Source organism: Coloeus monedula (assembly GCF_965178545.1).
Source record: "Coloeus monedula genome assembly, chromosome: 2".
Classification (NCBI taxonomy): Eukaryota; Metazoa; Chordata; class Aves; order Passeriformes; family Corvidae; genus Coloeus; species Coloeus monedula.
This window is the reverse complement of record NC_138782.1, coordinates 21,207,879-21,225,303: the sequence shown is the minus strand read 5'-3', so window position 1 is coordinate 21,225,303 and position 17,425 is coordinate 21,207,879. Positions and strand designations below refer to the sequence as shown.

Sequence of the window (17,425 nt, the reverse complement as noted above, 5' to 3'; positions counted from 1 at the left end):
CTTCAATAGAAGATTAAAGTCCTAGAATTTAGAGGCACTTGGATTTATTAGACAGTCATACACAGCCAAATCCTACCAGTGAATATCCAGCACAGGCTCTCCTAACCACTGATGTCAGAAAAGGACAGCACAGCAGGATTTGGAAGCTGGTGCTGTTAAGGTTTAATATGTTTAACAGAACCTATGTAGAGACTGCTAACACTGCCATTAATGAGGGCACACCTGGGAGCACTCCATAACAAGTCAGCCAAATTTTCTTTTATTTCGTCACTACTCAATAATTTCACTGTCTTATACATTACTTGCTTTTTCTGGGACATCACTGAGCTTCAAAAGCTCCTTCTTCCTCCTGTTCTCCAGTTTTCCCTTAACTGGTGCTGCTTTCTTTGGAAGAACCTCCTTGGTTCTGGCTAAGTGGGAGCTCTTCTTTCTTGGCAAAGGTGATGCTGGTGCAGTTCTGGAGTTGTGTGCAACCTTCTTTCCCTTGTGAGGTTTGGCCTCAACTTTGACTGTCTGTCTCTCTTTACCAGATGGAGCTGCTTTCACTGTTGATGCTTTTATTTTGGTGGATGGGGTCCTTTTAATTTTCTTAGAAGATCCTCTTGGGGTGGCTGCAGTGAGAGTAGAAGATTTTTTTTGGAGGCTTGGTTGTTGAAGGTTCATTTAGCAGCTCAAGGACAGTCTCTGAGGAAAGTAATTAACATGGTTCAGCATTCCTGCTTTGGGGCAAAAGGCTAATTCAGAGATATGACTGATAGAAACCCTTGTTAGAGCTACAGTCAAGAAAAATAGCTGAAATTATGAAAGAAAAAATGCACACGATAAACCTCTCTTCTTCCATCAAAAGACCCTTGGTTTTCTTGGAAATAAAATGATTAATTTTAGAAATAAGAATGTATGTTTAAGGAAAATTACTTCCAGACAGAATATGATGAAACCTTGCACACTTCTTTAGCAGACATAACAATATGAATTGTTCATAATACACTAATATCTGGAAATCCCAGGCAAGATAATATCAACTGTCTCTACTCAAGATGTAACTCCTGCCCTGGCTGCATGGGACTTTAAGACAGGATGCACTTAGGAAAAAAGAAGATTGACTCCACCCAGATGTACAGAGAAGGGATTATTTGATTCAAGGAACTTGTCTCAGAGCCAGGGACAGAAGCTCAGAATTTCCCAGACCTCATCCAATGCCTGAATCAAAGTCATCAGTTCTCTTGTGGTGCCCATTTACACTATTACTTAGCAAAACTTACAAAAAAACTCAGAGGTTGGGATAAAGAGAAGTCATGGCACTGAGTAGATGGCAGAAGCACACATTAAATGTGATAACCAGACTTCAGGATTGCTCCTGCTCACTGCTTTAGTTTTTAAGACTGCTAAAGATTTCAATCACATGCCTGTAAGTTTATGTTTTGCTTCTCATTAGAATCAAAGCCTGACAACTTACTTGCACATGGAACAAATGATATCCACTTGCTCTTTGTTTTCACTGGAACAAGCTTGTATTTGCACTTCCCTGGTGGAGCTCTCCTTGGAAAACAGAAAGCCAGATGCAAGCATCTGACAGATTGTTAGGGAAGTTTATTTATTCCATAGGCACAGACCAACCCCCTGTTGTCATTTGCCACTGGTGGAAAAGGCATGAAAGTACTTTAGGCACCCGGAAGTGCAGCACAGGTGGAATTCAAAAGCCTGACACAGGCCTGGCAAGACATAAAATCCCTGTCCCAACAGCAGCTGGTGAATGTGACCTTCATTGGGATTTCCTTTGGATACAACAGAGTGCTGCAGCAAGAGGGGTGAGAAAGGAAAGGAACAGGCAAAGAGGGGGGAGCAACAACTGCAAAGAAATGTGTCTGTGTTCCTCTTCTGCTGTTCCCTGACAATTTCCCACAGTACAAAAGCACCAAAACAAAAACACCCAAACACATTTTCCCTTAGGTAAAGATGTTGCATGTTAAGAAACAGGAAGAGATGTACAAAGAAGCACAACACACCTGTGTTTGCTGTTACCCACCAAGGGAACTGCTGTAGGACAAATCAGAACAGGTTCTTCCAATTTGGCATGCTTGACAGCACCAAGCGAAGCAAAGCATGACCTAAGCAATCACATTTTCTTGTGACTGGCGTTCTCCTTCAGACAGCAGCAAGAGCCAAGTGCTTCCCCCGTACCATTTCAATTAAAAAAAAAAAAATTTACTAAAGCAGGGTTGTTGGCATTGCGTGTGGGGATTATTTTTTTGGTGGGTTGTTGTGGGGGTTCCCCCCCAGTCTCTCTCCTCTCTAATTTTTAAATTGCTTTCTAGCTCGTTTTCTCTGCTCCGGACAGAAGGAATTTGGTGCCACCCTGCTGTCTCCAAGAGTACTACTAGAGAGGCAAGCTGAAGTCGGGACAAGCGGCACTGCTGCCATCAGCTTTCCTGGCAGGTTCCTCGGGAAGTTTGAGTCGCCATCAGACACATGACAGTGGCCCTGGCAATGCTTTGGGAGCAGGACTTTGTGTGGCTTGCTGTCCGTGCCAGCGCACTTCCCGCCGTGCGGGCAGGAGGCAGGGAATGCTGGATTCACTGCCTGGGACTGCACCCTGCAGAGAAGCCAGCTACGCCAGAGAGACAGAAGAGGAAAAATCTTTAAACAGCAGTAAAATGCAAAGGAGAAAGACTCGTGAGGAGACCAGAATCACCCCAGGAGCTGGTGGTGGCAGGACTATTCTCTAGAGCCTGCTCAGGCTCCAGAGGAGCTCTGCACCCTGGGCACGCCTGCAAAGTGCAAACACACCAGGGCAGAGCTGACACAGCCCCATCCGGGCTAAGGCAAACAAGGGGAACCGGGAAATGCGGGAATATGTTCCTAAGAGCCAAGGGAATAAGTGTCTGGTCCTGCTCTAGAAGTGATGGACGCAAAGCTTCAAAAGGACAGGGTCTTTATGGCACATGAAGGGGAGTGGCACAGAGACAACAGAGTGGTTTTTTTGTTTTGTTTTGTTTTTTTGATAGACTCTGCTCAAGCTCTTGATATTTATGCAAGCTCACAAATAAATAAATAAATAAATAGTTGAAAATATTACATTTTGGTCAGCCACAGTTAATGCACTTCCTGGCAAATGATGAGATGTTAAAGGCAGAAATCTCCTCAAGCAGTAAAAGATTCCAGTTCTATTCCCATCACCTTGGTACACAGCTTGAGTTAACTATCTAGCTTTGGATTTAACTTCTCAAGAAAACATAACTTGTTTCTTTCATTTTGCTGGTCTCTGCAATAGCACAGACACATTTGTACTGTGTCTACTTTACAGAGTGATTTGAAACTCATTTAATGTTTTTTAGCAAAATTGGAAAGCTTGGGAGGCAAAAAAATTACATAAGTGTGCTTATTGTCATAAAAACAGACTTTAGCAGGGATAACTGCTTAATGGGGAAAAACATTTTGCTTGGAAAAACTCATGTTTAGGCTCCAGTTATTATTTGAGCACTGCATGAACTACCATGTTTCTCTCATCTTTGTGAAGAAAACTAAACTGTGGAATGCCATTCATTTTTTTATTTATAATAAAGTGCATCATAGATATTTGATGCAATGACCCTGAAGGATATGGACTGTCATTTTGAAAACATTGCTTTGGTATAATTCAGATATTCAACCAAGGAGACTTTCTTTTAATCCTTAACTCTCCCAAATCTTCAAGGAATTTGAATTCTATTTCCTGTTTCTGTGTGCACAGATACGATGAGTGAGGAATAAATTCACTCAAACTGATTAAAGTTGCACCCGATGTACAGTGGGTGAACAAAACCCAAGGACTGGATGCAGATGTCAGTGATATTGTGTATCAGTAGTACTTGGCATTCTTTTACTGTAATTGCTGGAGAGTGTATGATAATTATAGAAGAATTTGGCATGGAAATCTAATTACAAACCTTGCAGGATCAATGAGCTTATAGAGTGATCCATGTGGTGCATAGGCACTGGGATAAGAATAGACATAAAATACAGCTCACCTAAGTGGAAGTGAAAAAAGAAAACTGGTCTTAGATTCAAGTGCCTAAGCTGGATCCCAGTTCTCCATTTCCCTGTTTCCTGGCTTTTCAGGAATTCATGTGGTCAGAAAAGAAAACCCCTTCAGTTACTCCCTCAGCCGTGCCTTATGTCCAAGAAATGGCTTTGTTCTCACCCTAGCCTGTGCAGGTGGCCTCCCAGAGACACCAGCTGACCTCCTGGCTGCAGCAGGGTTCCACACAGAACCAGCAGCTCTCATTCAGGCAGAGAGCCTGAGCAGCACATTCATTACCTCACCTCTGTGCCTCTCCAAAGGTTACTTTCCTCTGTATAAATACATATTTTTTAAAACTTGTTTGTACCAAAGAAGCAGCCAGAAGCTACAAATAGAGGGGAAGACTACACAAGAAATATATTTTCCATCTCATAGTCATACCAAAAAGGACAAAAATTCAGCAAGAGCTACATTGTCTAATCTGTGGGAGACAGAAGCTTCTTATTTCTGTCTGGTAGCTGTGGAAGACAACTGCTCCTTGTGCCTTTCCTTCAGCACCCACTAGAACAATATCCAGGGAAAAGAGAAATTAGAGTATCTTGCAAGAGGCAAAGCCGTTGTTGTGTTTAACACCGTGATGGTTTCTAAAAAGACCACCAGGGTAAGAGATATTTAACATCCACTCATTCCCCATGTTGTTAGAATAGTTAAGAACTGTACACATTTCACAACAAAGCTTGCATCTCCATGCAGCTCTGACAGAAAACGTTAGGCAGATGATCTAGGATCTTTTCATGGCAAGCAAATATCTTTTCTGTCGAATGGTGAAGCACTAAAGCACACCTGTGTTCTCCAAAAACTTGCAGCTGCTTTTTGTATTACATAGCTCTGTCAGGAGGCTGTAGAAAAGTGAACAAAGTGCACATTGGTACTTCCACCTTGGTGAGAGATACGGTCCTTGAGACCTAAGTAGTGTTCCATGTGCTGAGGCCTTTACATTAAATTTTGAAATGAGTGTCTTTCCTGATCCCCAAATAAAGCCCTGGTCTATAATCCACAGGGTGAGGTGCTGTTGTTGTGAATAAGACTGAGGAATTTGTGCAAAGGAAGCAGGAGAAATTCAGAGAAGCTCTAAGAGCTCAAGTGAGGATGAGGTCGTGCAATGAAAAAGTGAACTGCATTGATGTGGTCCTTTGATTAATGAAATAGCACTAAAAAACAACAACAAAAGGAATGTTTCACATGAAGTTTTGTCTCCTGAGCTCTCCATCAAGCTGGTCTGCAACAGCCTTGCAGGGCAGGAGGCCTTCCTGAGCCACAGACCAACCCTACCTGCCATGTTGAGCCAGTCACAAACCTCTCTGCCTGCCTGCTCTCCAGGCATGCCTCAGGAGCCATAGAATTTTCCACATTTTCCCTACAGGAGAGAACTGACAGTACAGTTTCCAATGAAGGTGCAGCCAGCACGATACCTACCTGCTTCATCCTCAGTAAATGAGATGATGAATTTGCTGTAGGAGCTGATTCCAGGGAAAGCATAAGCTGTTGTGCTGCCAATGCAGATATCCTGCTTCTTCCACTTATTTGTCTTCTCATCTTCCTGTAAAGCCATAAGTCGACTAGATGAAAAATAAACCCCTGTGTTTTATATCTCCATCATCAAAGTTAGTTCCTGTCAAAATCAGGCATTACTGAAACAAAAAAAGTAGTCAGTGAAGACTGTGACTCTTGGCTGGCTTTTGGAGAAACAGACCTGAACAAAAGCTAACTTATCCTAAGGATTCTGAAATGGAGGAAATTTAGAATCCAACAAAAATGTTGTTGTAATAGTCAAACACAGAACTTAATAATTTCCAAGATTCTTATTTACTCCAGCCCAAAAGGTTTTGGGATGCTCCAATGCACCTATTTGCCCAGACAAGGCAAATGTGGGTACAGAATGGGTGCTGCAGAGGAAACAATCAATCTCACCCGTTCATGAAATCACCAAAAATATAAAGGCCATTCAAGTTGAGTGATTCACATCCCCTTGTAGACAAAGCCTCCAGTAACTGACTTGCCCACACTGCAGCCATATGCAAATATTGGCAGAATGTCATCTGTTAAACACACAGAAATAAAAAGTGAGAAAATTTACTTTCAGAGAGCATAAAAAAGCAGCTGCTCAATGACACTGACAGGTACAAAAATTACTAGAAGTACCAATACAGTTTAACAAAGTGCTTAGTGAAATTTCCATAGTAATTCAGCAGTTTACTCTAGGACAGAACAGACCCAGGGGCTTTAAGGACATCTCTGTGTATTGTTTATCAAGGTTTAGTCGTGATGAGCTTCCATAACACATAAAGCCAAGATTCTCTGCATCAAGAAGCGATGCAGGAAGGCATCAGCCTGCAGCAAGTGTTATCTTACTTGTGACTGTACCAGTCATTTTAGCAGGCATCATCTTTACCAATTCCAGTGTTTTTAGAGAAGGGAATAAGATCAAAATTGCCAGTGAGCTCAACACCTTAGTGGGTTCACTGACACAGCACAGAACATGAATGAGTGTGCTCTCTCAATTTTGTGTTATGAGACTTGTAAAATAAACACTCTGCCTCTGGCAATGTTAAAATTGAATTCAGCCCTTTCTTGTGTTGACTTATCAGATTCCACAGGATTTTATTCTTGTCCTCACATTTTTTCCCTGCACTTGTCTGCTCATCCAAACGTTCCAGGAACGTCTGCATGACCTTGAGACCAGGTGTCTTCACCCAGCAGCTTAAGGAACATTATAATAATACTCAGCTCTTCTACCATGCTTTGCCAAGAGCTTTACAAAGGCCACCAATTTCTGGTTTTTAAAGGCAGTAAGTGAGTTTTGCCCACCACACCCACAGTCAGACCCAGAGCACAGCTTCTGGGCATTCTGCTGCAGCACCAAGCAGCCTCTGCCACAGGGTTTGTTTCAGGGGCTCAGCATCAGCCTGGTCCACTGCCCTTAGCCACAGTCACGGCTCAGAGCTTCTGAAGAAAACACAGTATCACTTTCTGCTTAAATCAAATCCATTGCCTTCCTGGCTTCACTGGGAAAACTGTCCACAAAAGACACAGGCTTTGAATTTAAACACCTTGTCCAGTGCAGTGTGTGGCAGGGAATTCCCTGGATAAGCAGAGCATCATTTCACACCATACACAGCAGGGCTGGGGAGAAGGGATTTCTGCTCTTTAGAAGCAAACAATCTCCATTGAATACACACCACTGGATTATTTAGCTTCACGGAAAAAACAGTGCTACAGGCCACTAAATATACACATATGATAAAGTAATCTCCTACAAGAAAGTTTTTCCTTATCCAAGGAGGAATTGTGGCAAAGCTTTGTGTCATAGCATTCAAACCTCTCCCTTGCTCTCCAGCCATAGTTCCCTCCTTTAACAATGAGGTCAATTTCCTCAAACCTGTTCTGCCCAACATCCCCACAGAATATCCTCCCTGTCCCCTCTTTTGTGACAGGGTCCCCTCTGTCCACAGCAGCACATATTCCTGACCCCGTAGGCATAAACCTCTGGGTGGGCTTTGGGATCAGACACGACTGGATTATGAGGAGGGATGCAGTAACGCTTTCCATCAGGGCTTCTTCCATCCACATCAGTCCTCAACACTTTCCCCAACAAAGTACTCCTAAAGAGAAGGCGGAAGAAGAAACCCCAGCATGAGAGCCAGCTGAAAACACAAAAATTTTCTTCTTCTCCTTCCCCATTTTCAAATGAAAAGTAATCTGAAAGAAACAAACCAGTAGCTGGTGTGTCTTGCAACCTGCTTAAGCCAGAAAACTCTCTCTTCTCTAAATAACTTGGCTTTCAACATGTCCAATTTTCATTTTTGAGATATTGCTTTAGACAGACTTGCAGATGCACGAGTAGTTTCAGGAAGCACTCTTACTCTATTCTTCTACATTGTCTCCTTTCCAAACCTCAGTGAACAAGCTCAAAGCTTTCACCTGTCCTCCTGCTTACTTGTTCTGAGCATTCCCACATTTTCCCAAAGGGTCTCCAGCTTTCCCTCCATCCCCTGTGAATACATACAAATAGCCATCCACACCAAAGAGCAGCTGTGATTTGCAGCTGGTTCCTCTTGCTCCAGGAGATTCTGGGAAGGGAAGGGAAGGGAAGGGAAGGGAAGGGAAGGGAAGGGAAGGGAAGGGAAGGGAAGGGAAGGGAAGGGAAGGGAAGGGAAGGGAAGGGAAGGGAAGGGAAGGGAAGGGAAGGGAAGGGAAGGGAAGGGAAGGGAAGGGAAGGGAAGGGAAGGGAAGGGAAGGGAAGGGAAGGGAAGGGGAAGAACTAGCTTTTTTATTAGCAGGGGACAGGGCAGGTACACACATGACAGATAAAATGAGTGTATAGTACTGTAGTGAAACGTCCGCTCCGACAGCACAAACCTCTTAGGGCAGATGTTAATTCCGTAATGGACTTAGGGCTGTTACTGCTCTGTAGAAGACAAGAGTACAAGATAGGGAGAGAAGACAATTTGGAAGCTTAGTTCTTGAGTCTTTTCAATCCACTTTGGTTTGCTGTGTGACCTTGAGCCAACCTGACACTGATAGTTTCATAGCAGGCCAGTCACACACCCGAACCAGGGTGACTGGGAATGTGCAGGTTCTGCAAATGGAAAGAATCATAGGATCATAGACTGGTTTGGGCTGGAAAGGGACCTTAAACATCATCCAGTTCCAACCCCCTGCCATGGGCAGGGACACCTTTGACTAGACCAGGTTGCTCACAGCTCCATTCATCCTGGCCTTGAACACATCCAGGCATGGGGCATCCACAGCTTCTCTGGGCAACCCGTTCCAGGGCTTCATCACCCTCTTCATAATCTCTAATCTAAACCATTCCCCCTTGTCCTGTCACTACAAAGGACTACAAGACCCCTTGCAAATGGTCCCTGTCCATCATTCTTGTAGGGTCCCTTCAGGAAGGGACGGCTTCCTGGAAGGCTGCAATTAGGTCACCCCAAAGCTTTCTCTTTCCTAGGCTGAACACTCCCAATTTTCTCAGCCTTTCCTCATAGGAGAGGTGCTCCATGCCCCTGATCATCTTGGTGGCTTCCCCTGGGCTCACTCCAACAGGTCCATGTCCTTCCTGTGCTGGGGACCTCAGAATGGATGCAGCACTGCAGGTGGGATCTCTTGAAGTTGGAGTAGAGGGGCAGAATCCTTTCCCTTGACCTGCTGGCCACACTGCTTCGGATACAGCCCAGGACAGCCCAGGTTTGGCTTTCTCAGCTGAAAGCTCACACTGCTGGATCATGTCTAGCCTCTCACCCACCAGCATCCCCAAGTCCCTCTTGGCAGGGCTGCTCTCAATCCCCAGCCTGTGTTGATATTGGGGGTTGGATGGGGACAGAGGAAAATGATTTCTCATCATGGCATAGAGTAGCATTCCACATGAACTTTACCTTTCAGAACGTGGATCAGCTTTGTTGGATCAGATACCAAAGCCTTCAATTCACTGATCCTGATCTTTTCCACTCAGTTCTTATCTACATGAGTAATAGATATAACTTCCTGTTGTCCTTATGCTTGGGGTGGAAAGCCATCCCCAGGAAGCCCTTCTCATCCCCCAGCCATGGGGTAGCCTGCACTATCCTCTGAATATCCAGGAATGGCTCCTCCAGCTGGCTGCCATCGGGTAGTAGACCCAGAAAAGGCCCAGCTGCCTGGGTACAAAGGCGCTGTGGGTCTGGTCAGCGGCGTGGGCCATCAGCACCGGGTTCCTCAGGCCATTGGCAACCTCGGCCAGGCACAGCTGGACACAGCCCCCACGCTCCTCCAGCGCCGAGCCCAGGCTGCGGCTCAGGGCCGAGTTCTGCAGCACCTGGGGGAAGCAGTAACCCTCATCCTGGAGCTGCAGGAGGTGGCAGAAGCGGCTCCTGTTCGTCTCTCAGCACTCCTGGATGTGCTTGTCACCGGTCAGCAGGCAGATGGCAGAGTAGCAGCTGAGGTGAAGCTCAGAGCAGTAGTCAAAACAAAGTCCTGGCAGGCTTCTTAGAGGGGTCCAAGGGTTTTCTGCATCACAGAGGTGTGCAGCATATGGAAAGCATTCCCAGAAAGTAAAGGAAACTAAAGATGTGGCTGTGGACACTCATCCAGGAGAAGCCGAGACACCTTCAGGGGAGCAAACTGGTTAATAAAATGAAAAATTAGCAACACAGAGAACATAAAGAGCCCCCTATGAGATGGAGCAGTAGAAAGTCACTCAGAATGTGGCCAAAATGGACTTAGAGGTCAGTAGCAGTTTCCTTTATCAAAGCACAGTCAGCTGCACCAAAATTCTTCCCAACAGAAGTACAAGTGTGGAGGCTTAGTAAGGTGCAAGGTGGAACTGAGCAGTCTTGGAGGAGGTGATCAAAGCAGGGAAAAAACCTGACAGAGCTCTGTAAATATCACAAGTGGCATTGAGAAGATGGATAGGGCTTATTTTCCCCAGAAGAAAAATGAGGGAGTAGATGAAGGTAATAGGTTAAAAAAAGCAGGTGAAACTGCCAGAAAAAACTGTAGGTGCTAAAGATGTACACTGATTAAATATACAGGCTAAATTCATCTGATACATGCACAGTATTACTGAAGCAGACTGCAGGCAAGATTTAAAACTGATTCAAATGAGTAAATACCATCTCATGCAATTCCTGTGACCATCACAAAAAAAATATTGCAGGCAACATTTTCAAGTGATACAGATCTAAAATTATGTTCCTTCAAATACCTTTAAGTGTTTATCTATGTAAAATGTAGGGTAAATTCTGAAAATCAAGCACTGTGTTTGAATTTGTGTCTAAAATTTAAACTCCTCATCTTGCAAACATTCTGGGCCAGAACTTCCATAAAATGTTGCCATTCAAATCCCACTTGTGTTTTAATCAGCACAAGGTTGCAGAAGTTAAAGAAGAAGAGGCTACATTCTACAGAAATGTTATTTTACTGGTTTTCATGCCAGCAGCCCAGAACAATCTATCCAGATCTTTTATTGGGCACAGATGGAGGAAGATAAGTACATACACAGCCCAGGAAAGAACTACTACATTAGTAACTTTTCTGCCTCATTAAACAAGCTCGCTTCATTAAACAGAATTAATTTTAAAAATCTGGGCAGTTATACAAGGATTGAAATTTTTTTTTTTGGTGCAAGTAGCAGCCTTCCCAGGATATTTAATGTGAAGACTACAGACCCTGATTCCAAACTTGCAAGCAAGTTGTTCTCTTTGCTCACAGCAACACACAGGGACTTTTGGCCATACTTTTGGATGGTGTAAGAAGTTTCTCACTTTTCATTGCTGCCATTTGGTTACCAGAAAGCAGCACAGAACAACCTGGTTTCTGTGCTTCCACATCACATCTGTAAGGAACCTCTCCCTCTTCCCAAATCAAAAGTCTCCAACCTTGCAAAGGGGAGCCAAGTTCCCCAGGCCTGTCCTTACTGTCTGAGCCCAGTGCCAGCTGGCAGAACCACACCATTGTTCCCATGTTTAAGGTCTTCCCAGAATGAGGAAGGGCACCACCAGGCCCTGAGTGCCACCCCCAAAAGTCAAAGCTTCAGGTGAGTGTCCTTGTCTTTTTGTACTCTCAGTCCTCTTCTGAAGTGATTACTTCATTAGCACCTTTAAAACTTCTTTTAATTTCTCTCAAATAAGTGTGAACAGAGTCCAGCTCCTGGACCAGCAACCTGAGAAAGAAAAAGAGAAAATCAGCTTCCTTTGAAACAAGGAGTACTCTCAGTGCCTCTGAGCTTCCTCAACTCTGTTCTGCTAACAGACTGCAACAGAAAGGTCTCCTACACTCCATCCTCCAAAAAGTGGAGCAGCATCCCTGAGCAGCTGCCATGCTTTTCCAGCCGTGGGGCCTCCCACACAGTGTTTCCCTGCCAAAACAACACCTGCAGCACATAGATCCAGCAAGATACATGAGAGGGAGGCCATTCCTCAGGGTCTGTGTAAACTCCCAGGATTAGGTGGCCTTGCAGCCACTCTTGGTTGTCTGCTTTCACTTCACTCAAGCATGAAGGAAAATAAATCTCATCACTTTATAAAAACAACAGAGCAGAAATTGCTAAGATCATATTGATACTTCTCTGCTGCTTTGCAATAGTTTCTCATAAAGAGAATGCATTCAGCAATCAAATCAGGCCTCAGATTAAAACTGGTTTTAAGATCTGCTGCTTTCCCTGCACTGGCTCGCATCCTATGCCTTTCAGTCAGCTTGAACAAGGCTTAATTGGCCTTTTTGATTTTTTTAAGCCCCTCCTGTAGCAGTTTTCTGAGTAGGAAAGCACTCTGTCAGCTACCAGCCAAACAGCTGCTCTAGCACATGTAGCAAGGTTTGCATCCAGGGAAATTTTCTAGCCCTGCAACTTGCGCGGCACCTCTTTAACAATATTACAAGCATTCTTCAGAGTTTCATACTCAGTTTTTAAGCTAAATCCTAGAACAGCTCAGCTGAGGGTCTAAATCTCTAAATGCTTAGAACAAGTGTAGGGAGCTAAAATAGACCCAGATCTTGCTAGATGCAGACTGATCTCTACCAGCAGAGCCAGATTGCTTTAGATGCCTCTTCTAACCTGTTAGTTTTTATGAGAAATTAATCTGGTTTAGAGTGACCACAGCAAATCCATGATCCAGAATACATCCCTGTTTAATCCCCTGACCATTAAGAAACACTGAGCTGCACTGCCAAAGTAAGGTGAACTCCTTGGCCTCCTCCTTGGGCTCTGCAGGGCCAGTGAAACTTCTGCAGTTGCCAAACCCAGCTTCCTCTGGGTAACACTCAGCACCCCACTCATTACCACACCAGGAAGGTTGTCTGGCTTTTAGTGAGTTTTGGCACTAAAGGAACACCTGACTGAATGAGCTGCTTTGTTACCACACGTGGCCACTGCTCTGATCTCCCCCAAAAATGTGAAATAATACTGTCTTTGCTAAATTAGAGCAGCTACTATTCAGGTTTATCAGTGAGTACCTACACCACTTTCTCAAAATTTGTTTTGTTCCAGAGTATGAGGATACTGTGGAATTGGCAGAAGGGAATTCCATCCCTTCCATGTGACTTCACTAAAGCAAAACCATTTGGTAAATCTTTGCTCTTTTCACTAATTCAACAGGGAAATAATATCTGGCAGACAACCCAATCTCATTTCAAGTTGTTACCAACTTGACCAGGAAGAGCAACACATATCACAGTCACAAGCTCCTCCTCAAAAATTCAACAGCAATCTTATTCTAAAAAATCAGGAAAAGAATAATAGCTTAAAACTTTGAAAATCTGTAAGAAAATAAGGGCGGTTTGGGTTTTTTTCTACAAAATACACTTAGAAATAGTGCAAAATTACATTGTGCCCTGCAGAATGAGGAATCAAAGAAGCAAGAGTAATCTTTATAATGTTTCTTTTCTCCCTGAATCATGTAGAAGAACCTTCACAACATCAACACCAGTGTTTCTGCTAGATTCTGTAACACATCTTTTGCTGGTTTACCGACTGTAAAATGACAAAGAACTCTGCTGCTATTTTTTTCAGCCCCGGTGCTGAAAAGGTGTATCCCCCACCCCAAGGAGATTCCAAAATCTTGCCAGCATCCAAAAAGAGTGGAAACATTTTGGTACACAGATAACATTTTAGAGCTCAGGAAATATTAACTACAAGAGTTTTGTGTGTTTTTAGAAGGATTAACTGTGTCTTTTGGCTGCTTTGTGTTTTGGCATGCAGTGAGTGCAGCTTGGCATGACTAACAGTTGCTAAAATGGCAGGTGGGTCCTGCTCTCTGATTTCAGGGATGCAGAGGAGCTCAGGCAGGAAAGTGCCTTTAGTCCTTCCTCCCTGCACACTTTCCACGAGCCAGGTGGGCAGTGGGGAGACAGCACTGATGAAAACACTGACTGCAGCCTCAGGACCTTGCAACAGCTGTGTGAAACCACTGCCTGTGAAATTCTGTTCTACTTTGACAAGCACACCATTTGGAGCATCCTCAGCAGGAACACAACCAAAAAATATCCTCCATGCAGTCCAGAGATCGAAACATTTTTGCCTGTAATTCCCCTATCATTGATTCTGTAGACCTTGCAATCCAGCACCTTGCAGCTGCAAGCAGAGGGTAAATACTGATCTGTAATTCTCTCCTTCATTATGGGAAAATCACCATCCTCACTGGGCAGTGTTTTCATAAATATATTGCCAGATTCCAGTGATGCACCTTACACAAAGCACCTTGCAAAATGCCTGCTGAGGATTAGGTGCCATTTCCCTGCCAGCCCACCCTTCCCCTGCTCCCACACCTCCCTTCACAGCACCACAGCTGGTTAAAAGAGGCTGTCAGAACCACAACTGACCCCTAAACCAGCCCAAAGTGTAGAACACAGATAGTATTTTCCTTCCCTACCTGACACAGGATATCTTTGATGTATGTTCCACGCAGTTTATGCCCCTGGGGATCCATGTAATCCATGATGTCCCAGTATTTTGCTGCAATGCTGTTGTCTCTCTCCTGGTCATAGCAGCCAAAGTTTTCATAGGCAGAGCAGAACTCCAAGGGCAAAGGGGGCTGGAAAGGCGGCCCATAATCCAGACACTCAGGATGTCCCAGCAGAGTGCCTGTGAGGCACAACAAGGAGAGGCAACCACACACATGTGGGCAAGGAAAAGAAACTCCAGAGCTGCTGCTGCTCTTTCCAGCCTGTGGCCAAGCATTCACTTCCTTCAGCGTAGGTTTCTTTAGGCAGATGTATAGAAATCCCAGACTTCTTCACTGCGTGGTTCATTCAGCTTCTGTGTTTTATTAATTGCCAGCCCTGGAGCTCAGCGTTCCCTGAGGTTTGCTTACATTCCCTCTTCCTTTCTCTCTGAAGTTTACTACTTGGCATCAGAGACACCCTCCAGGCTGCCTCTTTGGTATTTCACATGTCACATGGCTGAACCCTCCCCTTTGGACATTTCTCCTGCCCTTAGAAGTACTCAGAAATCTAATCCCTACATTTTCAGGTTAAATTGGCTGAAAAATCCTTCACCCAGAAATATGAATAACAAAAACATGAGATATGATATACCTATACACAGAACTTGATAATCTCTCCCCTTTTACAAGGCACAAGTGAACAATTTTCTATTCCTAACTATCATTTTTCTCAGCTTTTAAAATGTATCAAATTTGGGTCTGGGTTCATAAAGACTGAACGGGGGTCATAAAATACAACCAAGTTAAGGCAGCAATGACCCACAGGAACAAGTAACTTCAGGATTGAAAGTTTTACAGATACTGCTGTTACCCACAAATCCAGGTACCAATTCAGGGTTAAAATGAGAATTTTGAAAGAGCGAAGAAAGAAAAAAATTTAAGGCATCAGCACAATTTGAAGTTGATTATGATATTCTGTGGTAACTCTGTACTTAGGGCAATTGATTTTTGTGGGTTTGATCCCAGTTGACATTAAACTGATTTAAAATGCATGAGACCTTTTCACTCTTTCCCCTCTGGTGAATAATGCTTGAACAAGCTATCCCATCAGCTGTGGATGCAGGGGTTTATACACATTGGACTCAGCCTGTTCTGGAGGGTGACACTTCCTAACTTTGGTTCTTCCAAAGACAACCATTCCAATCCACTGAGTTACACATTCAAAGTATAACACACAGGCTTGAAAACCCTGTGGGCAGTGAATAATTTGCACAGAAATTTCACTCAGGACTTGTGATCTGCAGGTTTATCTCAGGTGCAAGTACTGTGGTGTCAGCAAACAGCAAGTTTCTTGAAGGACATGGAAGAGCAATGCTTGGGACAGTTACACAAAAGCTGTGACTGTGCTGTTCTACTTGCTGACTGCAGCATGGTCGTTCTAGCACCAGGAGAGGACACCATCCCCCACAGCAACCCTGCTTCCAGAGGTCACAGGAGAAAGCTGGAAGCACCACACGGATTAACAGATTTTTCAGACATCAAGCACCTCTTTTATCCTCTCACTTTCCTTACCTCCATCCCAACCTCTGATGCTGTTTTACACTTCTTCCTCAACAGAGTCTCAGCTGCTGCTGATGCCTTCAGAGGCCACCTAAAAACAGAGACTAGACAAGAATAAGGGAATAAAGATAGGTATTGATTTGAAAAGCCTTCAAAGGTACACCCTGGGGAGCCAGAGGCTACTCTCAAAATGGACCCAAGATGGATGATGGGTCACGAGTTCTTCACACTTTTATAGGTTTGGTTCATTTGTATATCAGGGCTAATTCTCCAATTAAAGCTTCAGTTAATGATGTAGTTTCCCCAAGCTTGCCTCCCCTTTAGAGGCTTTTGGTTTATACTTTTGGGCCTAGGACGGTCTGAGTGTCCCTGGAGAGCAGGCCTGGAGAGGCTTTGTTATGTCTACCTAGCACGAGAGAGCAGGAGTTAACAGGCTACAGGAAACTTCAGAGTTACACACTAGGCAGTACAGGGTTTGAAAAATATGGAAGTTAAAACCTAAGGCATCACTGCAAGGCACACACATCTCCCACAGGAAGCTGAGGGGACAAAGGGAAATTACATGGGAGCTCTCACCAAGCACCAGTGGTTCCAGCATTCAGCTTTCATTCTGCTTGTGTTGGGTTAATGATAAAAGCTCCTCTGCACACCCACAAAGGAACACAGACAATGGAAGGGGGAAGCCCAAGCAATACTCTGTTGGGATGCTGCCAGGGTCATCACAGGAGAGGCACTAGCTCATCAAAGGTTCATCTTTGCAAGTCCAGGGAAGCAGAGGGGCACAATGGCAGGCAAGAAGCCAAATGAAGGGCACTGTGTCTGGTTGCCTCTCAGGGATGTCCCACGACAGCTTTAGCCCCAATGTCCAGGCATGAAACCCAGTGAGATGAATCACTGGGAGCAAGTCTGGATCATCTCTCTCACCTAAGGAGGGGATGCTTTCCAGGGGTGGGGGTCACCCTACAGAATGCTGGGGAAGAACATTTTGAAACTTCATAATCTAAATTAAAATAGTCAAAACCCAGTTGAAGATCTCCAACACAACCCCTTGACTATTACAAAATGAGGCAGCAGCATTCTTAGGGAGTAAGAAGTAAAGGAGTACTATGATTGGGAATGATGAGTAATTGCCTGTAACAAAACATAGTTACAGCAAGTATTGCACTTAATGTTTAAGACACATTGTCTTAAGACACTTCTCACAAGATCCATGCGAACCCAGACCAAAATCCCAGATAAACACTGAGTTTTTAAAAGCACAGCTGTACTTATCCATAAGCTACTCTGCTGCTAAAGACATCTATTTCAATCCCAGAGGGAGCTTCAAAGCACTTGACCCTCCAGAATTCTACAGATCTGGCATTAAAACAGAAGCAATATTTGGAAAACAATTAGTTGTTTTCATGCAAACTGGAATTCTAGTTTGTGATAACACATCAATGTTTGC

The 17,425-nt window shown here is 44.1% G+C and overlaps 1 protein-coding gene across 1 annotated transcript; it reads right to left on the bottom strand.

Annotated features, from left to right (window-relative positions):
* Positions 1–291: 291 nt before the first annotated feature.
* Positions 292–15,996, bottom strand: HHIPL2 (HHIP like 2; the record flags this gene model as incomplete). The annotated part of the gene is given in 23 exon segments (XM_082302846.1): positions 292–636; positions 638–684; positions 1,457–1,539; positions 3,927–3,987; positions 3,990–4,007; positions 5,477–5,619; positions 5,972–6,030; positions 6,032–6,099; positions 7,318–7,513; positions 7,515–7,662; positions 7,998–8,094; positions 8,097–8,130; positions 9,439–9,440; positions 9,443–9,466; positions 9,469–9,511; positions 9,515–9,527; positions 9,529–9,543; positions 9,545–9,674; positions 9,677–9,923; positions 9,927–10,085; positions 14,407–14,744; positions 14,747–14,792; positions 15,991–15,996. Coding segments are annotated over 23 exon segments (2,322 nt in total).
* Positions 15,997–17,425: the final 1,429 nt, after the last annotated feature.